Below are 15,735 nucleotides of genomic sequence, written 5' to 3' on the forward strand. Positions count from 1 at the left end.
TGCTTTATACACTTAAGAGTATGTCTGGAAGGTCCTTCCATGTGAGTACATATAAATCTACCTCATTCCTGTTATTACGGTACAGTGATTTCATAGTATTGACAGCCTGCATGCTCATTCGCTTCAGTTGTGTCCAACTCTTTGAGACCCCATGGACTGTAGCTCACCAGGCTCCCCTGTCCATGGGATTATCCAAGCAAGAATACTCGAGTGGGTTGCCATGCTCCAGGGGACCTTCGTGACCCAGGGGTTGAATCCCCATCTCCTGAGTCTCCTGCATTGGCTGGGGGATTCTTTACCACTAAGCCATCTGGAAAGCCCATTGACAGCCTATGGGTAGATATTAAAATTGTTTTTGGTGTTTTGGTTTGGATTAGCCCTAACCACGTATGTAATTTTTGGTGACTTAAAATTTTCCTAACAGTACAGTAATTCCTTGTGGTAAAAGAATATTTTTGCTAAAAATATATTGCTGGGTGTTCTCCAGTTAGAGTCAGAATCCACTTTGCATGATAAATGGTGGGGCAGAAGGAGGGTGGGAGCTGAGCACTCTGGGGTCAGAGTTAGGGAAGAGGTGGAGCCAGGAGGAAGCACTTTGAAAGAGAACTGGCCCAGAGGGGCCTTTTGAGTTAAATGATGCACTCCCATTGAATGTAAACCCAGCCTTCCTTCCCTCCTCTGAAACATTGGGAAAAGATGACATTGTTCACTAATACGTTCAGTGACAGTGGAATTGCTTTTGGAATCCACAAAGGAATGCTGAATTTTCATGTCATGTGGGTGAAAAGTGAGCAATGAACTTCTGGGTTCCACATAGAATGTGAAAATAGTCATCCTTTGCAGGTATATTTTTAAGGTTATTATGAACTGAACTAAGCAGGCCAGGTCCTTTTACGTGGATCTCGTCTAACGATAAAAACTGTTTTGCTGCTGGTTGTTGTTATTGCACAGTCACTCAGTCATGTCTGACTCTTTGCGACCCCATGGACTGCAGCACGCCAGGCTTCCCTGTCCATCACCATCTCCCAGAGCTTGCTCAAACTCATGTCCATTGAGTTGGTGATGCCATCCAACCATCTCATCCTCTGTCATGCCATTCTCCTCCTGCCTTCAATCTTTCCCAGCATCAGGGTCTTTTCCAGTGAGTTGGCTCTTTGCATCAGGTGTCCAAAGTATTGGAATTTAAGCTTCATCATCAGTCCTTCCAATGAATATTCAGGGTTAATTTCCTTTAGGATTGATTAGTTTGATCTCCTTTCTCTCCAAGGGACTCTCAAGAGTCTTCTCCAGCACCACAGTTCGAAAGCATCAGTTCTTCGGCACTCAGCCTTCTTTATGGTCCAACTCTCACATCCACACATGACTACTGGAAAAACCATAGCTATGACTGTACGGATATTTGTTGGCCAAGTAATGTCTCTGCTTTTTAATATGCTGTTTATGTTTGTCATTGCTTTTCTTCCAAGGAGCAGCGTCTTTGAATTTCATGGCTGCAGTCACCATTCACAGTGATTTGGACTCCAAGAAAATAACGTCTTTTCTATCACTGTTTCCATTGTTTCCCCATTTATTTGCATGAAGTGATGGGACCGGATGGCATGATCTTAGTTTTTTGAATGTTGAGTTTTAAGCCAGCTTTTTCACTCTCCCCTTTCACCTTCATCAAGAGGCTCTTTAATTCCTTTTTGCTTTCTGCCATAAGAGTGGTGTCATCTGCAGGGCCCTTGACTCTGGAGAGAGTGGGCAGATATTCGAGGGGCAGGAGAGCCAGGTGAGGAGCGGGGTGAGGGCTCTTGAGAGGGTCCCTTGGGAAGGGCTCCCTGAAACAATGCAGCCACTGCTCGGTGAGACAAAGAACTGGGCTTATTGCTTACTCGGGTGAAAGGAGGTACTACCTTGATGGAGACGTGCAGCCTCTCAGAATGGGAGGGCGAAACGGGGTGTTTGTAAAGTATTGGAGTCTGGTTTAACACGGGCTCTCAGTGAGGTGGTTTGATTAGAACTGGAGAAGGGTCATGATGCAAGCATTTCCTGTTGGTGAGCACAGTGAAGACAGGGTTCTGACATGAGGATTCCAAAGAGTCTTGAAGAGTAATAGCCTTTTGATGCTGACTATTGAAAAACTGAGCATTTTTACATTGGCTTGTACCGTTTTTCTTCCTGGACAGCTTGGAGTGGTAAAGTCATGCCGCTGAAGTCTTGTCCCGGAATTGTAACGTCCAAGCTAGTGAAGACAGCAGATGATGAGGGTGTCAGTGGCTTCAGATCTCAGACCTCATCTCTTTCTCTCTCTCTCTTTTTTAAAGTTTGTGTATTTATTTTTGGCTGTGCTGCATCTTTGATGTTTCTAGTTTCAGTGAGTGGGGTCCACGCTCTAGTTGTGTCGCGTGGGCTTCTCACTGTGGTGTTGTGAAGCACAGGCTCTAGGCACACAGACTTCAGTCGATGTTGTTCTCAGGCTCTAGAGCGTGGGGTTGGTATTGCAGTGCTTGGGCTGAGTTGCCCCAGAGTGTGTACACTCTTCCCAGACCAGGGATTGAACCTGTGTCCCCTGCACTGGCAGGTGGATTCTTCACCATTGGAGTACTGGGGAAGTCCAGACCTAATTTCTGATATCATCCCTTTTGAATTCTGGGGAAAGCCTCACATAGTAAGACATGCAACCTCTACTCAAGCAAATTCTAAGTCTCAGTCAGATTTCCCCTGCTTCCTTTCCCTGGGCATAATTTAAGGAGGTCTTTTCTTAAGAAAAGTTCAGCCATCTTCACACTCCAGATCCAGCTCCTTGTCCATGTGGCTGGCAGCTCAGTGGACTGCAGTTTGTTCTGCTGCCCAGCAGTTTAGATTAAGAGGCCAGAAAAGGAAACTTACCCTACATGTCCAGGCTCATGTATTGTGTCCCAACATCATTTCCCATGGGAACCCTACATTTGGGAGTGCTGAGTTTGTGCTGGATATATTCCATCTATCCCTCCAAAACGCTCCCCATCCTTCCCCACCTTGCTGTGTGCCTGGGTATGCTGACTTGTATGCTTTATATCAATCTGCACTTTGCCCCTCTGTTCACTTAATTGAAAATACCAGCAGGGAATCAGAGGAAGGTGTATTTATTTCTCCAGATCCCTCTTTTGTGGTCCTTGGTGGGTTGGTGGCGTCCTTTAACTGAGTATCATAGTTCCTGTCCTATGGCACTCTGCAAACATTTTTTACCCTCTGGGCTTTTGTAACAGTTCTTTCCTCTTGTCCCGATGGCGGGCCTGGGGTTGGAAATAACCGACTCGATGGGCATGAGTTTGAGTGAACTCTGGGACTTGGTGATGGACAGGGAGGCCTGGCATGCTGCAGTTCATGGGGTCTCGAAGAGTCGGACATGACTGAGCAACTGAACTGAACTGAACTGAACCTGGGGATGCTACATTACCTCTGTGAGTTCCCTATAGCCTTGCCCACACTTTGGTAAAGAATCTCCTTTTCATTGAACTCTACTAGAGTTATCCAGTTTTCCACTCTCACCTGTTGGAGGCCCTGGCCAATATGGGGCTTTGTGGAGTTGTTAGTGTTTCATATCCTCTTTGGTTGTAGTCAAGTGATACCTGGCAAGTGTTGGATAGATATTTGTTGAATGAATGAATGACTAAATGTGTGAGTGACATGATTTGAACTCCTGAGTGTTAACACGTAAATTATAGATGCTTGATGCACTGTGAGTACATTGAACAGGTGTAGATTCTGTGGCTTCATAGAACCACAGGGACCTCCACTTCTCTGCGTTTGCTCTGTTTATTCACGCTCAGATGTTCTCCTTTCCAGAAGAACAGTGTGAAAGAATATAAAGAGCATCTGAAATATACAAAATGGTGAAGATGCTATGTTCACTAAATGAAGTAGGATGATTTCTTCAACTCAAAAGCAGATAAGAGGTTCATATCACAAAATAAGAAATGTACACTAAAAATCTCACATGTATAGGTTATAGTTTTTAATGGAATCATGCTGAATGAACTGAAGTTAAAGCCAATGAGGTATGAATTTACAAAGTTTATGTAACCTTTATCAGAATTAATATTGATTAAATATAGCCTTATTACCTTTGAGGTAAACTTGATGTAACTATCTTATAATTATATCTATGGTTACAGTCAATTTCACAATTGTTGATTCATGGCATCCATTATGATCACCTTTCCACAAGTGTTAGAGGGACTCCTTTAAATTGTGAGATGTGCTGTGTGACTTGCAGTCCCCTAGGGGCACTCACTTATCTCTCTGGGGAGATACCTTCATGATGGAGCTCGGATAAATAACAGGCTGGATTGTTCCAAGCTCCCTTTATGATGCCTAGCCCTCAGGAAGTGCCTAGTTGTTTATAAATCTTTCCATATTATAGTTCTTCAAGAAGAAAAATTCCATGATCTTCCTTCCTGGATTTATCAGCAGAAGAGGAGTCAAGATTGAACTGTCATAATAGACTTCATCTTGGCGCAGAGCTCCCCCTTTGATAATCTCCAGGGCACATTCTTCCTTTGGAGATGCTTTTGCATTAAATATCCCAGCAACTGCCTTCATGGCTGTGTCTGTAGAGCAAGAAGAGAAGAGTGTGGTTATCCAAGACGAGTAGAGTCTATGTGATGGAAGGCCTGCAGACACCAGCAGCTTAGCTTGAAGACTGGGTATGTTGAGGGCCTATTGGGCAAAGAGAATCTTAGTGTTCATATGGACTTTGTCTTCCTGGATGGAAATTTGTGGGGGCAACTGGAGGTTACTAGTTGAGTGGTTTGAATGAATCAGACTCCTCTCTTGGGTGTTTTGGTTGGAGTGAGAGAGTAATATTGGGGAGTAGAATGTGGATAGAAGTCATATGATGGGAAGAGTCAATGAGCAAAACCAGAGTGAGGTGTGATAATAAGGACTGACTTGTAAAAGGAAGAGACAGACAGGAATCCAGGCCTTTGCTCCCTTGGCAACACCAACCACTTTCACTTGGAGGGAAACTATTATTACCTGCTCTCTCCTCCTAGGATTTGTGTCCTTCTTGCCCAGCTTCTCTCTGTTTCTCCACCCCTTCTTGTTTCACTGTGTGTCTGTGTCTTTCTCTCTCTTTTGTTCTGTAACTACTACTCAATGTATTCAGTTTTTTAAAAAAATTTACTTGGCTGTGCAGAGTGTGGGATCTTAGTTCCCTGATTAGGGATCGAACCCATGCCCCCTGCAGAAAGTGTGGAGTCTTAACCACTGGACTGCCAGGGAAGTCCTTCAATAAAGTTTTTAAAATCATACCTATCACATATTTTAGATAAACTTGCATTTGGACTTACAGAAAAGTTTTAAAAATTGTGCAAAGTCTTTCCTTATATCTTTCAATCAAAACATCATACATAACCATTATACAACTATCAACAATAGATATGATAGAATTGGAACAATATTACTAATGAAACTGCAGACTTAATTTTTTCACTAATGTCCTTTGTATGTTCCAGGATCTTATCCAGGAGTACACTTAGTAGTAATTTTTTCTTGTTTTCTCTCTGATCTGTGACAGTTTCTTACTCTTTCCTTGTCTCTCATAGCCATGACACTTTAGAAGAGTTCTGTTCAATGGATCTGTATGAAAGAAAGTGAAGTCGCTCAGTCGTGTCCCACTCTTTGCGACCCTGTGGACTGTAGCCCACCAGGCTCCTCCGTCCATGGGATTCTCCAGGCAAGAATACTGGAGTGGGTTGCCATTTCCTTCTCCAAGGGATCTTCCAGACACAGGAATCAAACCCAGGTCTCCCGCATTGCCAGCAGATGCTTTAACCTCTGAGCCACCAGGGAAGCCCAAAGTGAAGTCGCTCAGTCCTGCCCAACTCTTTGGGACCCCATGGACTATAGCCCACCAGGCTCCTCTGTCCATGGAATTTTCCAGGCAAGAATACTGGAGTGGGTTACCATTTCCTTCTCCAGGGAATCTTCCTGACCCAGAGATAGAACCCGGGTCTCCCGCATTGCAGGCCGACACTTTACTGTCTGAGCCACCAGGGAAACCACCAGGATCTATATAACCCCCTCAATTTGGTTTTTTTTCCCATTGTTCTCATAATTAGAATGAGATGATGTGTTTTCGACAAGAATACCTCCCCCCCACAATGATGCTGTGTCCCTCTCAGCATGATGTATCAAAGGATTTGTGACATCTGTGACTTATTACTGATATGTTATTAAGGAAAAAAAACTCATATTTAATAATCTCACATAGGAAAGTAATGGCCGTTGAGTTTTCATGAGGGACATAAGGTGTTCAGAATAGGGTCAGGTGAGGAATGTGGTGTTACTCAGCACAGTTGGCAGTCAGAATGGAGAGAAGGGTCAAAGAGCAGTCAGAGGCTCCACAGGTGACAGAACACTTCATTAAAGGGGGACTAGTGTTCTTGCCTGGAGAATCCCAGGGATGGGGGAGCCTGGTGGGCTGCCGTCTATGGGGTCGCACAGCGTTGGACACGACTGAAGCGACTTAGCAGCAGCAGCAGCAGCAGTGCTCTCACTGGTTTTCAGTGCTTGACACACGATGACGTCAGGGAGTTCAGCACCCTCTTTACCCATCATAGTAAGACAGACAGTCCATCTGCAGGCCATTTATTCCAATTTCTTGACCTTACCTGTGTCAATGAGGCCAAGAATACAGAGGGTGATTGACACATTGACCTTGGTCGCCTCATATTCCGTCCTGAGAGAGGAGAAGAACCCATCCAGAGCAAACTTGCTTGCAGAATATGCAGCAGCAAGTGGACAAGCTATTTTCCCTGAATGATACAAAAGTGGGTTAACATGGTCATCCATTGCAGCTCTGACAAAGCTGATCTGTGCTTATCTGTAGCAGGCTTTGTAACCTCCATGAAGTGCCTCTACCCTTAGTTTCTCTCTACTCCCCAAAGAGATTATCCTGCTGTGCTGAATTTCAGAAAGAAACATGATGGTTTCAAAGAAACTCCTCTCCACAGACTGGGATATGGTGTAGAGTGGGCTGCAGGAAAACTTTCATTAAAGAGGGATTAGTTAGATTTTTAGTAAAGGTGGTAAATAAGTAGGATTACAAAAGAGCCATGCAGTTTCACACCTGGTAACTCTTCCACCTTTGACCCAACAGCGCTGGAAAGCAAGTGTTTGGCAAGAGCTCTCTACCAGCACAGAGACCTGTCACTGGTCTTGCTACGCAAGGGGAATGAAAACTCCTGTCTTTATTTTCTACCCCAAATCACTTTTCTTACTTTCATCAGCCTGGTTAATTCTTAGTTAGTTCTCAGTATTTTGGAGGATGTGTGGGCATATGCCCGATCAGTTCAGTTCAGTTACACAGCTATGTCTGACTCTTTGCGACCCCATAGACTGCAGCATGCCAGGCCTCCCTGTCCATCCCCAACTCCTGGAGTCCACCCAATCCCATATCCATTGAGTCGGTGATGCCATCCAACCATCTCATCCTCAGTCATCCCCTCTCCTCCTGCCTTCAGTCTTTCCCAGCATCAGGGTCTTTTCCAAGGAGTCAGTTCTTCACATCAGGTGGCCAAAGCATTGGAGTTTCAGCTTCAGCATCAGTCCTTCCAGTGAATATTCAGGACTGATTTCCTTTACGATGGACTGGTTGGATCTCTTTTCAGTCCAAGGGACTCTCAAGAGTCTTCTCCAGCACCACAGTTCAAAAGTATCAATTCTTTGGCACTCAGCTTTCTTTATAGTCCAACTCTCACATCCATACATGACTACTGGGAAAACCATAGCTTTGATTAGACAGCCCTTTTTTTTGCAAAGTAATGTCTCTGCTTTTGAATATGCTGTCTAGGTTGGTCATAACTTTTCTTCCAAGGAGTAAGTGTCTTTTAATTTCATGGCTGCAATTACCATCTGCAGTGATTTGGGAGCCCCGAAAAATAAAGTTGGTCACTGTTTCCCCATCTATTTCCCATGAAGTGATGGGACTGGATGCCATGATCTTAGTTTTCTGAATGTTGAGCTTTAAGCCAACTTTTTCACTCTCCTCTTTCACTTTCATCAAGAGGCTTTTTAGTTCTTCTTTGTTTTCTGCCTTAAGTGTGGTGTCATCTGCATATCTGAGGTTATTGCTATTTCTCCCAGCAGTCTTGATTCCAGTTTGTGCTTCATCCAGTCCAGCATTTCTCATGGTGTACTCTGCATATAAGTTAAATAAGCAGGGTGACAGTATACAGCCTTGAAGTACTCCTTTTCCTATTTGGAACCAGTCTATTGTTCCATGTCCAGTTCTAACTATTGCTTCTTGACCTGCATACAGATTTCTCAGGAGAAAGGTCAGGTGGTCTGGTATTCCCATCTCTTTCAGAATTTTTCACAGTTTGTTGTGATCCACACAGTCAAAGCCTTTGGTATAGTCAATAAAGCAGAAATAGATGTTTTTCTGGAACTGTCTAGCTTTTTCAATGATCCAACGAATGTTGGCAGTTTGATCTCTGGTTCCTCTGCCTTTTCTAAATCCATCTTGAACATCTGGAAGTTCCTGGTTCATGTACTGTTGAAGACTGGCTTGGAGAATTTTGAGCATTACTTTACTAGCATGTGAAATGAGTACAATTGTGCGGTAGTTTGAGCATTCTTTGGCATTGCCTTTCTTTGGGATTGGAATGAAAACTGACCTTTTCCAGTCCTGTGGCTACTGCTGAGTTTTCCAAATTTGCGGGCATATTGAGTGCAGCACTTTCACAGCATCATCTTTCAGGATTTGAAATAGCTCAACTGGAATTCCATCACCTCCACTAGCTTTGTTTGTAGTGATGCTTCTAAGGCCCACTTGACTTCACATTCCAGGATGTCTGGCTCTAGGTGAGTGATCACACCATCGTGATTATCTGGGTCATGAAGAGCTTTTTTTGTATACTTCTTCTGTGTATTCTTGCCACCTCCTCTTAATATTTTCTGCTTCTGTTAGGTCCATACCATTTGTGTCCTTTATCGAGCCCATCTTTGCATGAAATGTTCCCTTGGTATCTCTAATTTTCTTGAAGAGATTTCTAGTCTTTCCCATTCTGTTGTTTTCCTCTATTTCTTTGCATTGATCACTGAGGATGCTTTCTTATCTCTCCTTGCTATTCTTTGGAACTCTGCATTCAAATGGGTATATCTTTCCTTTTCTCTTTTGCTTTTCACTTCTCTTCTTTTCACAGCTATTTGTAAGCCCTCCTCAGACAGCCATTTTGCTTTTTGCATTTCTTTTTCTTGGGGATGGTCTTGATCCCTGTCTCCTGTACAGTGTCATGAGCCTCCTTCCATAGTTCTTCAGGCACTCTGTCTATCAGATCTAGTCCCTTAAATCTATTTGTGACTTCCACTGTATAATAGTAAGGGATTTGAATTAGGTCATACCTGAATGGTCTAGTGGTTTTCTAATTGGTTTTCTTCAATTTAAGTCTGAATTTGGCAATAAAGAGTTCATGATCTGAGCCGCAGTCAGCTCCCGGTCTTGTTTTTGCTAACTGTGTAGAGCTTCTCCACCTTTGGCTGCAAAGAGTATAATCAATCTGATTTCGGTGTTGACCATCTGGTGATGTCCATGTGTAGAGTCTTCTCTTGTGTTGTTGGAAGAGGGTGTTTGCTTTAAACACACCCCAGTGCATTCTCTTGGCAAAACTCTATTAGCTTTTGTCCTGCTTCATTCTGTACTCCAAGGCCAAATTTGCCTGTTACTCCACATGTTTCTTGACTTCCTACTTTTGCATTCCAGTCCCCTATAATGAAAAAGACATCTTTTTTGGGTGTTAATTCTAGAAAGTCTTCATAGAACTGTTCAACTTCAGCTTCTTCAGCATTACTGGTCGAGGCATAGGCTTGGATTACTGTGATATTGAATGGTTTGCCTTGGAAATGAACAGAAATCATTCTGTCATTTCTGACATTACATCCATGTACTGCATTTTGGACTCCTTTGTTTACTATGATGGCTACTCCATTTCTTCTAAGGGATTCTTGCCCACAGTAGTAGATATAATGGTCATCTGAGTTAAATTCACCCATTCCAGTCCATTTTAGTTCGCTGATTCAAAAAATGTCAATGTTCACTCTTGCCATCTCCTGTTTGACCACTTCCAATTTGCCTTGATTCATGGACCTAACTTTGCAGGTTCCTATGCAATATTGCTCTTTACAGCATCAGACCTTGCTTCCATCACCAGTCCCATCCACAACTGGGTGTTGTTTTTGCTTTGGTTCCGTCTCCTCATTCTTTCTGGAGTTATTTCTCCACTGATCTCCAGTAGCATATTGGGCACCTACTGACCTGGTGAGTCCATCTTTCAGTGTCCTATCTTTTTGCCTTTTCATACTGTTCATGGGGTTCTCAAGGCAAGAATACTGAAGTGGTATGTCATTCCCTTCTCCAGTGGACCACATTCTGTCAGACCTCTCCACCATGACCTGTCTATCTTGGGTGGCCCTACACGGCATGGCTCATAGTTTCATTGAGTTAGACAAGGCTGTGGCCCATGTGATCAGATTGGTTAGTTTCCTGTGATTGTGGTTTTTAGTCTGTACGCCCGATAGCATAACTTATTCATTATACCCTTTCTAAGAGGAGAGAGGTGTCCTGAGACCCTTGAGCATTGTTATAGTGAAAAGTGAAAGTGAAAGTTGTTCAGTCATGTCCGAATCTTTGCGACCCCATGGACTATGCAATCCATGTAATGTCTAGACCAGAATACTGGAGTGTGTAGCCTTTCCCTTCTCCAGGGGATCTTCCCAACCCAGAGATCGAACCCAGGTCTCCTGCATTGCAGGCAGATTCTTTACCAGCTGAACCACAAGGGAAGCCCAAGAATACTGGAGTGGGTAGCCTACCCCTTCTCCAGTGGATCTTCCTGCCCCAGGAATCAACCCAGGGTCTCCTGCATTACAGGTGGGTTCTTTACCAACTGAGCTATCAAGGAAGCCCATTGTTATAATAGCTACTTTAAAATCCCTGTCTGCTGATTCTAAAATCTGGGTCATTTTAGTACTGATCTCCATTGATTGCCTTTCCTCTTGAATATGGGTCACATATCATATTCTTGTATGTGCAGTGACTTTTCATTGTATCCTTGATATTGTTAGAAACTTTGGATTCTGTCATATTCTTCCAAAGAGTATGATTTTTATTTTTTGGTGGGCAGTTAATTTGGCTTCCCTGGTGGCACAGATAGTAAAGAATCTGTCTGCAATGTGGGCTTGATCCCTGGGTCGGGAAGATCCCCTGCAGAAGGGAATGGCTACCCACTTCAATATTCTTGTCTGGAGAATTCCATGGACAGAGGAACCTGGTGGGCTACAGTCCATGGGGTCGCAAAGAGTTGGATACGACTGAGTCACTAACACTCACTTGGCTGAAACTCTGGTCTCTTGCAGTAGGTGCCAAGTGAAATCTCTGTTTAATTATTTGAATCTTAACTGAGCTTCTTGATGTCTACACTGCCCTGTGAGTATTTCAGGGGATGAGCAGAGATTTGAGAAAAGTTTATATATAGAATTTGGTGTTCTTCTACTGTGGCTCTTTTCTTTCTGGGATGTCTTTCTTCACTTTCCACCTGCTACAGAAACCCCAAACTGTTCCTTTTGCTTCTACAAGGTAGTAAGATGGCAGATTTCTGGCCTAAAAATGGCACTGATTGGGACCTTCTCTTGAGCATAAGCTACAAAATTGGGAAAATCACCCGGTGTCATTTCCTTCTTTCAAGTACCAACAGCTCTCCAGTTTCTGTCTTCTTTTTCTTCTTCTCTTCAGTGTTTTCAATGGTTGTTTTCTATATTTTTTCCAAGTTTGCTATCTGGGGAAGGTTGGTCTATTAGGTCTTGCCCTGCTATTATAGTTAGAGAATTTGCCTGCAGTGTAGGAGACCTGGGTTCGATTCCTGGGTCAGGAAGATGCCTTGGAGAAGGAAATGGCAACCCACTCCAGTATTCTTGCTGGAGAAGGAAATGGCAACCCACTTCAGGATTTGCCTGGAAAATCCTATGGATAGAGGAACCTGGCAGTCTACAGATCACGGGGTTGCAAGAGTCAGACACGACCTAGAGACTAAACTACCACCACTGTTATTATTGGAATTGGAACCTCTGTGTGTTTTTAAAAATAATGAAGTTGCATTCCAAATCAATAAAGATGTTGAGAAAGTTGGTTAACTAATTGGAAAAAATTATTTTTTTCCAATTGCCATTGTCAACTCCTTGTTTCATATCATATATCAAAAAATGATACATGGAAAATTATGGCAGGTGATGTTGCCATGTCCATTTCCCTTTCTTTAATAAAAGAATCTAATTTTATTCAGGATAGCAATGTGTTGAGATAAAAATATTTACTTCCTCAAGAGTCCCTTGCTCTTTTGGGTAGTCATGTGATCTCGACCTGGCCATTGAGAAATGTAGCAGATGGGTCTCCAGGAAAGATATCGATTACGTGATAAAATAGATGGATTCAGGTGGCATGTAGCTCTTATGTTTTGTCCTTTCTTCTTCTTCTTTCTAAGTAGACTACAGATTTGATGCCTAGAATTACAGTAGTCATTTATGAACTTGAGGAAATGCTATATATTAATTATGTAATTAAGGATTATAGTACAAAAATGTGGAATGAGCTTAGACTTTTGAAGATCTAGTACATCCAAAAAACCAGTTCTGGACTACTTATTGCCCGAGAAAAAGGAAACTTTATTTAGTGTTAAATCATTGTAAATTGAGTTGTTACATGTACAGCAGGATGCATCTCCTGACTGATTAAAAATTTAATCATAGAAAGAGGATAATTGAGCCAAATACTTATCAGATTCTTATTTATGGAAAATCATTCTAGCATAAAAGTTAAAAAATGTTAAGGCCAAGAATATTTAATTATAGAAAATATAAAATTTCTGAATGTCACAATGGTCACTATAATAATTTCACTATAAAGGTCAAGGGTAAAATGATAAACTAGAAAATCGTTTTCAACATATTAGGCAATGGCACCCCACCCCAGTACTCTCGCCTGGAAAATCCCATGGACGGAGGAGCCTGGTAGGCTGCAGTCCATGGGGTCGCAAAGAGTTGGACATGACTGAGCGACTTCGCTTTCACTTTTCACTTTCATACATTGGAGAAGGAAATGGAAACCCACTCCAGTGTTCTTGCCTGGAGAATCCCAGGGATGGGGGAGCCTGTGGCTGCCATCTATGGGGTTGCACAGAGTCAGACACGACTGAAGTGACTTAGCATAGCATAGCATAGGCAGAAAAAAGCTTAATATCCTCAACCTTTAATTTTAAAGAACTCTTAAAAATGCAAAAATACAAACAAATCTCTGTAGGGAACCACTCCATCCTCAATCCTCAGTCATGAGTTTTGGGTTGAGATAACTCTGTAGTCAAGTTCTAGGAATGGGTGTGTGACACCGGATGTGCAAACAGGGAGGAGGAGCTAAGATGGCAGAGGAATAGGATGAGGAGAAGACTTTCTCCCCCACAAATTCATCAAAAGAACATTTAAATGCTGAGTAAATTCCACAAAACAACTTCTGAATGCTGGCAGAGGACATCAGGCACCCAGAAAAGCAACCCATTGTCTTTGAAAGGAGGTGGGAAAAAATATAAAAGACAAAAAAAGAGACAAAAGAGGGAGGGATGGAGCTCCGTCCCGGGAAGGGAGTCTTAAAAAGAGAGAAGTTTCCAAACACCAGGAAACATTCTCACTGCCGAGTCTGTTCCGAGCCTTGGAAGCACAGAGGGCAACATAACAGGGAGGAAAAATAAATAAACAATTAAAACCCACAGATTACGAGCCCTACGGTAACTCCCCCAGCGGAGAAGCAGCGCAGACGCCTGCACACGCCATTAGCAAGCGGGGGCTGGGCAGGGAGGCGCGGCGCAGGCTGCATCGCTTAGAGTAAGGATCTGGCCTGAATACTCCGAGCGCTACCTGAGCGAAATAATTTGGGCTAGCAAACCAGACTGTGGGATATCTACCACGCGAAAAGCCAGCCCTAACCTAAGACACCGCCAGGCCCGCGCACGGAACAAAGGACTGTACAGAGATAGCTGGCTGCAGACTGTCCCCTTCCGGTGACAGGCAGCCAGACCCGGAAGGGGGCAATAGCAGCCCCAGAGAGACATTATCTACAAAACTGTAAGCAGGCTTCTTTGCTAACTAAAACTTCTTGGGGTTCTGGACAGTCATCATCCGCCTGAAAAGGTGCGCTGGTTGTACACCCAGATAACCGAGTGGCAGGGAGGCGAAAAGTCGCAGCAACCGGGCTCGCCAAACACCTCATCACCTGAGCTGCTCAGACCTGGGAAGGGCACAAAACGGAGGCTCAACCGAGTCTGTGCCTCTGAGGACTACCCGAGTGCCTGAACCTGAGCGGCTTAGACCTGGGAGGTGCAAGCAGCCCAGGGCCGGCCGCAGATGGTTCCCGGTGGAGCAACCTAGAGCCTGAGCCGTGTGGGCAGGGAGGCTACATGCACCGTGAGCAGGGGCAGGCCCAGTGTGGCTGAGGTACTGCGAGCACACTCCAGTGTTATTTGTTTGCAGCGTCCCTCCCTCTCCACAGCATGACTGAACAAATGAGCCTTAAAAAAAAAAAAAAAAAAGTGTCCACCACCGCCCCCTTTGTATCAGGGTGGAAATCAGACACTGAGGAGACCAGCAAACAGAAGAAGCTATAACAGAGGGAACCGCCTTGGAAGTGACAGGCAATAGATTAAAACCCCGTGGTTAGTACTGACTACATAGGAAGGGGCCTATAGATCTTGAGAAATATAAGCTGGAACAAGGAACTAGCCAAAAATGAACTGACCCCACGATACCCACAACAACATCAGAGAAAGTCCTATATATGTTTTTACTATTTTTACGATCATTCTTTCTTTCCTTTTTTTTTAAATTAAAAAAAAATTTTAAGTCCTCTATTACTCCTTTAATTTTCACTTTTATAACCTACTATTACTTTGCAAAAAAAAAAAAAAAAAGAGACCCTTTTTTTTTTTTTTTAAAAGCAAACTTCATATATATATTTTTTATAACTTTTGTGACCTTGGTTTTTTTTTTTTCTTTTTCTCTTTCTTTCTTTTTTTATCTTCTTTTCTTTAACATTGTATTTTTGAAATTCCAAACTCTGCTCTAGATGTTTAATTTTAGCTTTTTGGAATTTGTTATCAATTTTGTACCTATATTTTTTTTATAACTTTTGTGACTTTTTTTTTCTATCTTTCTTTCTCTTCATCTTTTCTTTAACATTGTATTCCTGAAATTCCAAACTCTACTCTAGATTTTTAATTTATGCTTTTTGGTATTTGTTATCAATTTTGTACCTATATTTTCTTTATAATTTTTGTGACTTTGTTTTTTTTTCTTTTTCTTTTTCTCTCTTTCTTTTCCTTCTTCTTTTCTTTAACATTGTATTTTTGAAATTCAAAACTCTACTCTAGATTTTTAATTTTTGCTTTTAGGTATTTGTTACCAATTTTGTACCTTTAAGAACCCAATCTTCAGTACCCATTTTTTACTAGGGAGAGAGATTACTGGCTTAACTGCTGTCTCCCACTTCGGACTCTCCTTTTTCTCTACCAGGTCGCCTGTGTCTCCTCCCTAACCCCTCTCTACTCTACCCAACTCTGTGAATTTCTGTGTGTTCCAGACGGTGGAGTACACTTAGGGAACTGATTACTGGCTGGATCTGTCTCTCTCCTTTTCATTCCCCCCTTTTATCCTCCTGGCCACCTCTGTCTC

The 15,735-nt window shown here is 42.9% G+C and overlaps 2 protein-coding genes across 3 annotated transcripts in view; one reads left to right on the forward strand and one right to left on the reverse strand.

The window, feature by feature from the left end:
• LAMB3 (laminin subunit beta 3) overlaps positions 1-15,735 on the forward strand; it is a 191,276-nt gene that overhangs the window by 36,176 nt on the left and 139,365 nt on the right. The window lies entirely within an intron of this gene.
• The window catches only part of HSD11B1 (hydroxysteroid 11-beta dehydrogenase 1), a 73,336-nt gene continuing 61,572 nt past the window's right edge, over positions 3,972-15,735 (reverse strand). Inside the window, exons 6-7 of one of the 2 annotated variants that reach the window (XM_055583102.1) lie at positions 6,639-6,782; positions 3,972-4,574 (exon numbers count right to left, since the gene is read on the reverse strand). In XM_055583102.1, the coding sequence (XP_055439077.1) occupies positions 4,357-4,574; positions 6,639-6,782 (362 nt within the window). In that variant the 3' untranslated portion in view covers positions 3,972-4,356. The remainder of the gene's footprint in view (positions 4,575-6,638; positions 6,783-15,735) is intronic. The other variant, XM_055583103.1, reaches the window with a different exon arrangement.

The sequence above is a fragment of the Bubalus kerabau genome, chromosome 5, assembly GCF_029407905.1.
Source record: "Bubalus kerabau isolate K-KA32 ecotype Philippines breed swamp buffalo chromosome 5, PCC_UOA_SB_1v2, whole genome shotgun sequence".
In the NCBI taxonomy this organism is placed as follows: Eukaryota; Metazoa; Chordata; class Mammalia; order Artiodactyla; family Bovidae; genus Bubalus; species Bubalus kerabau.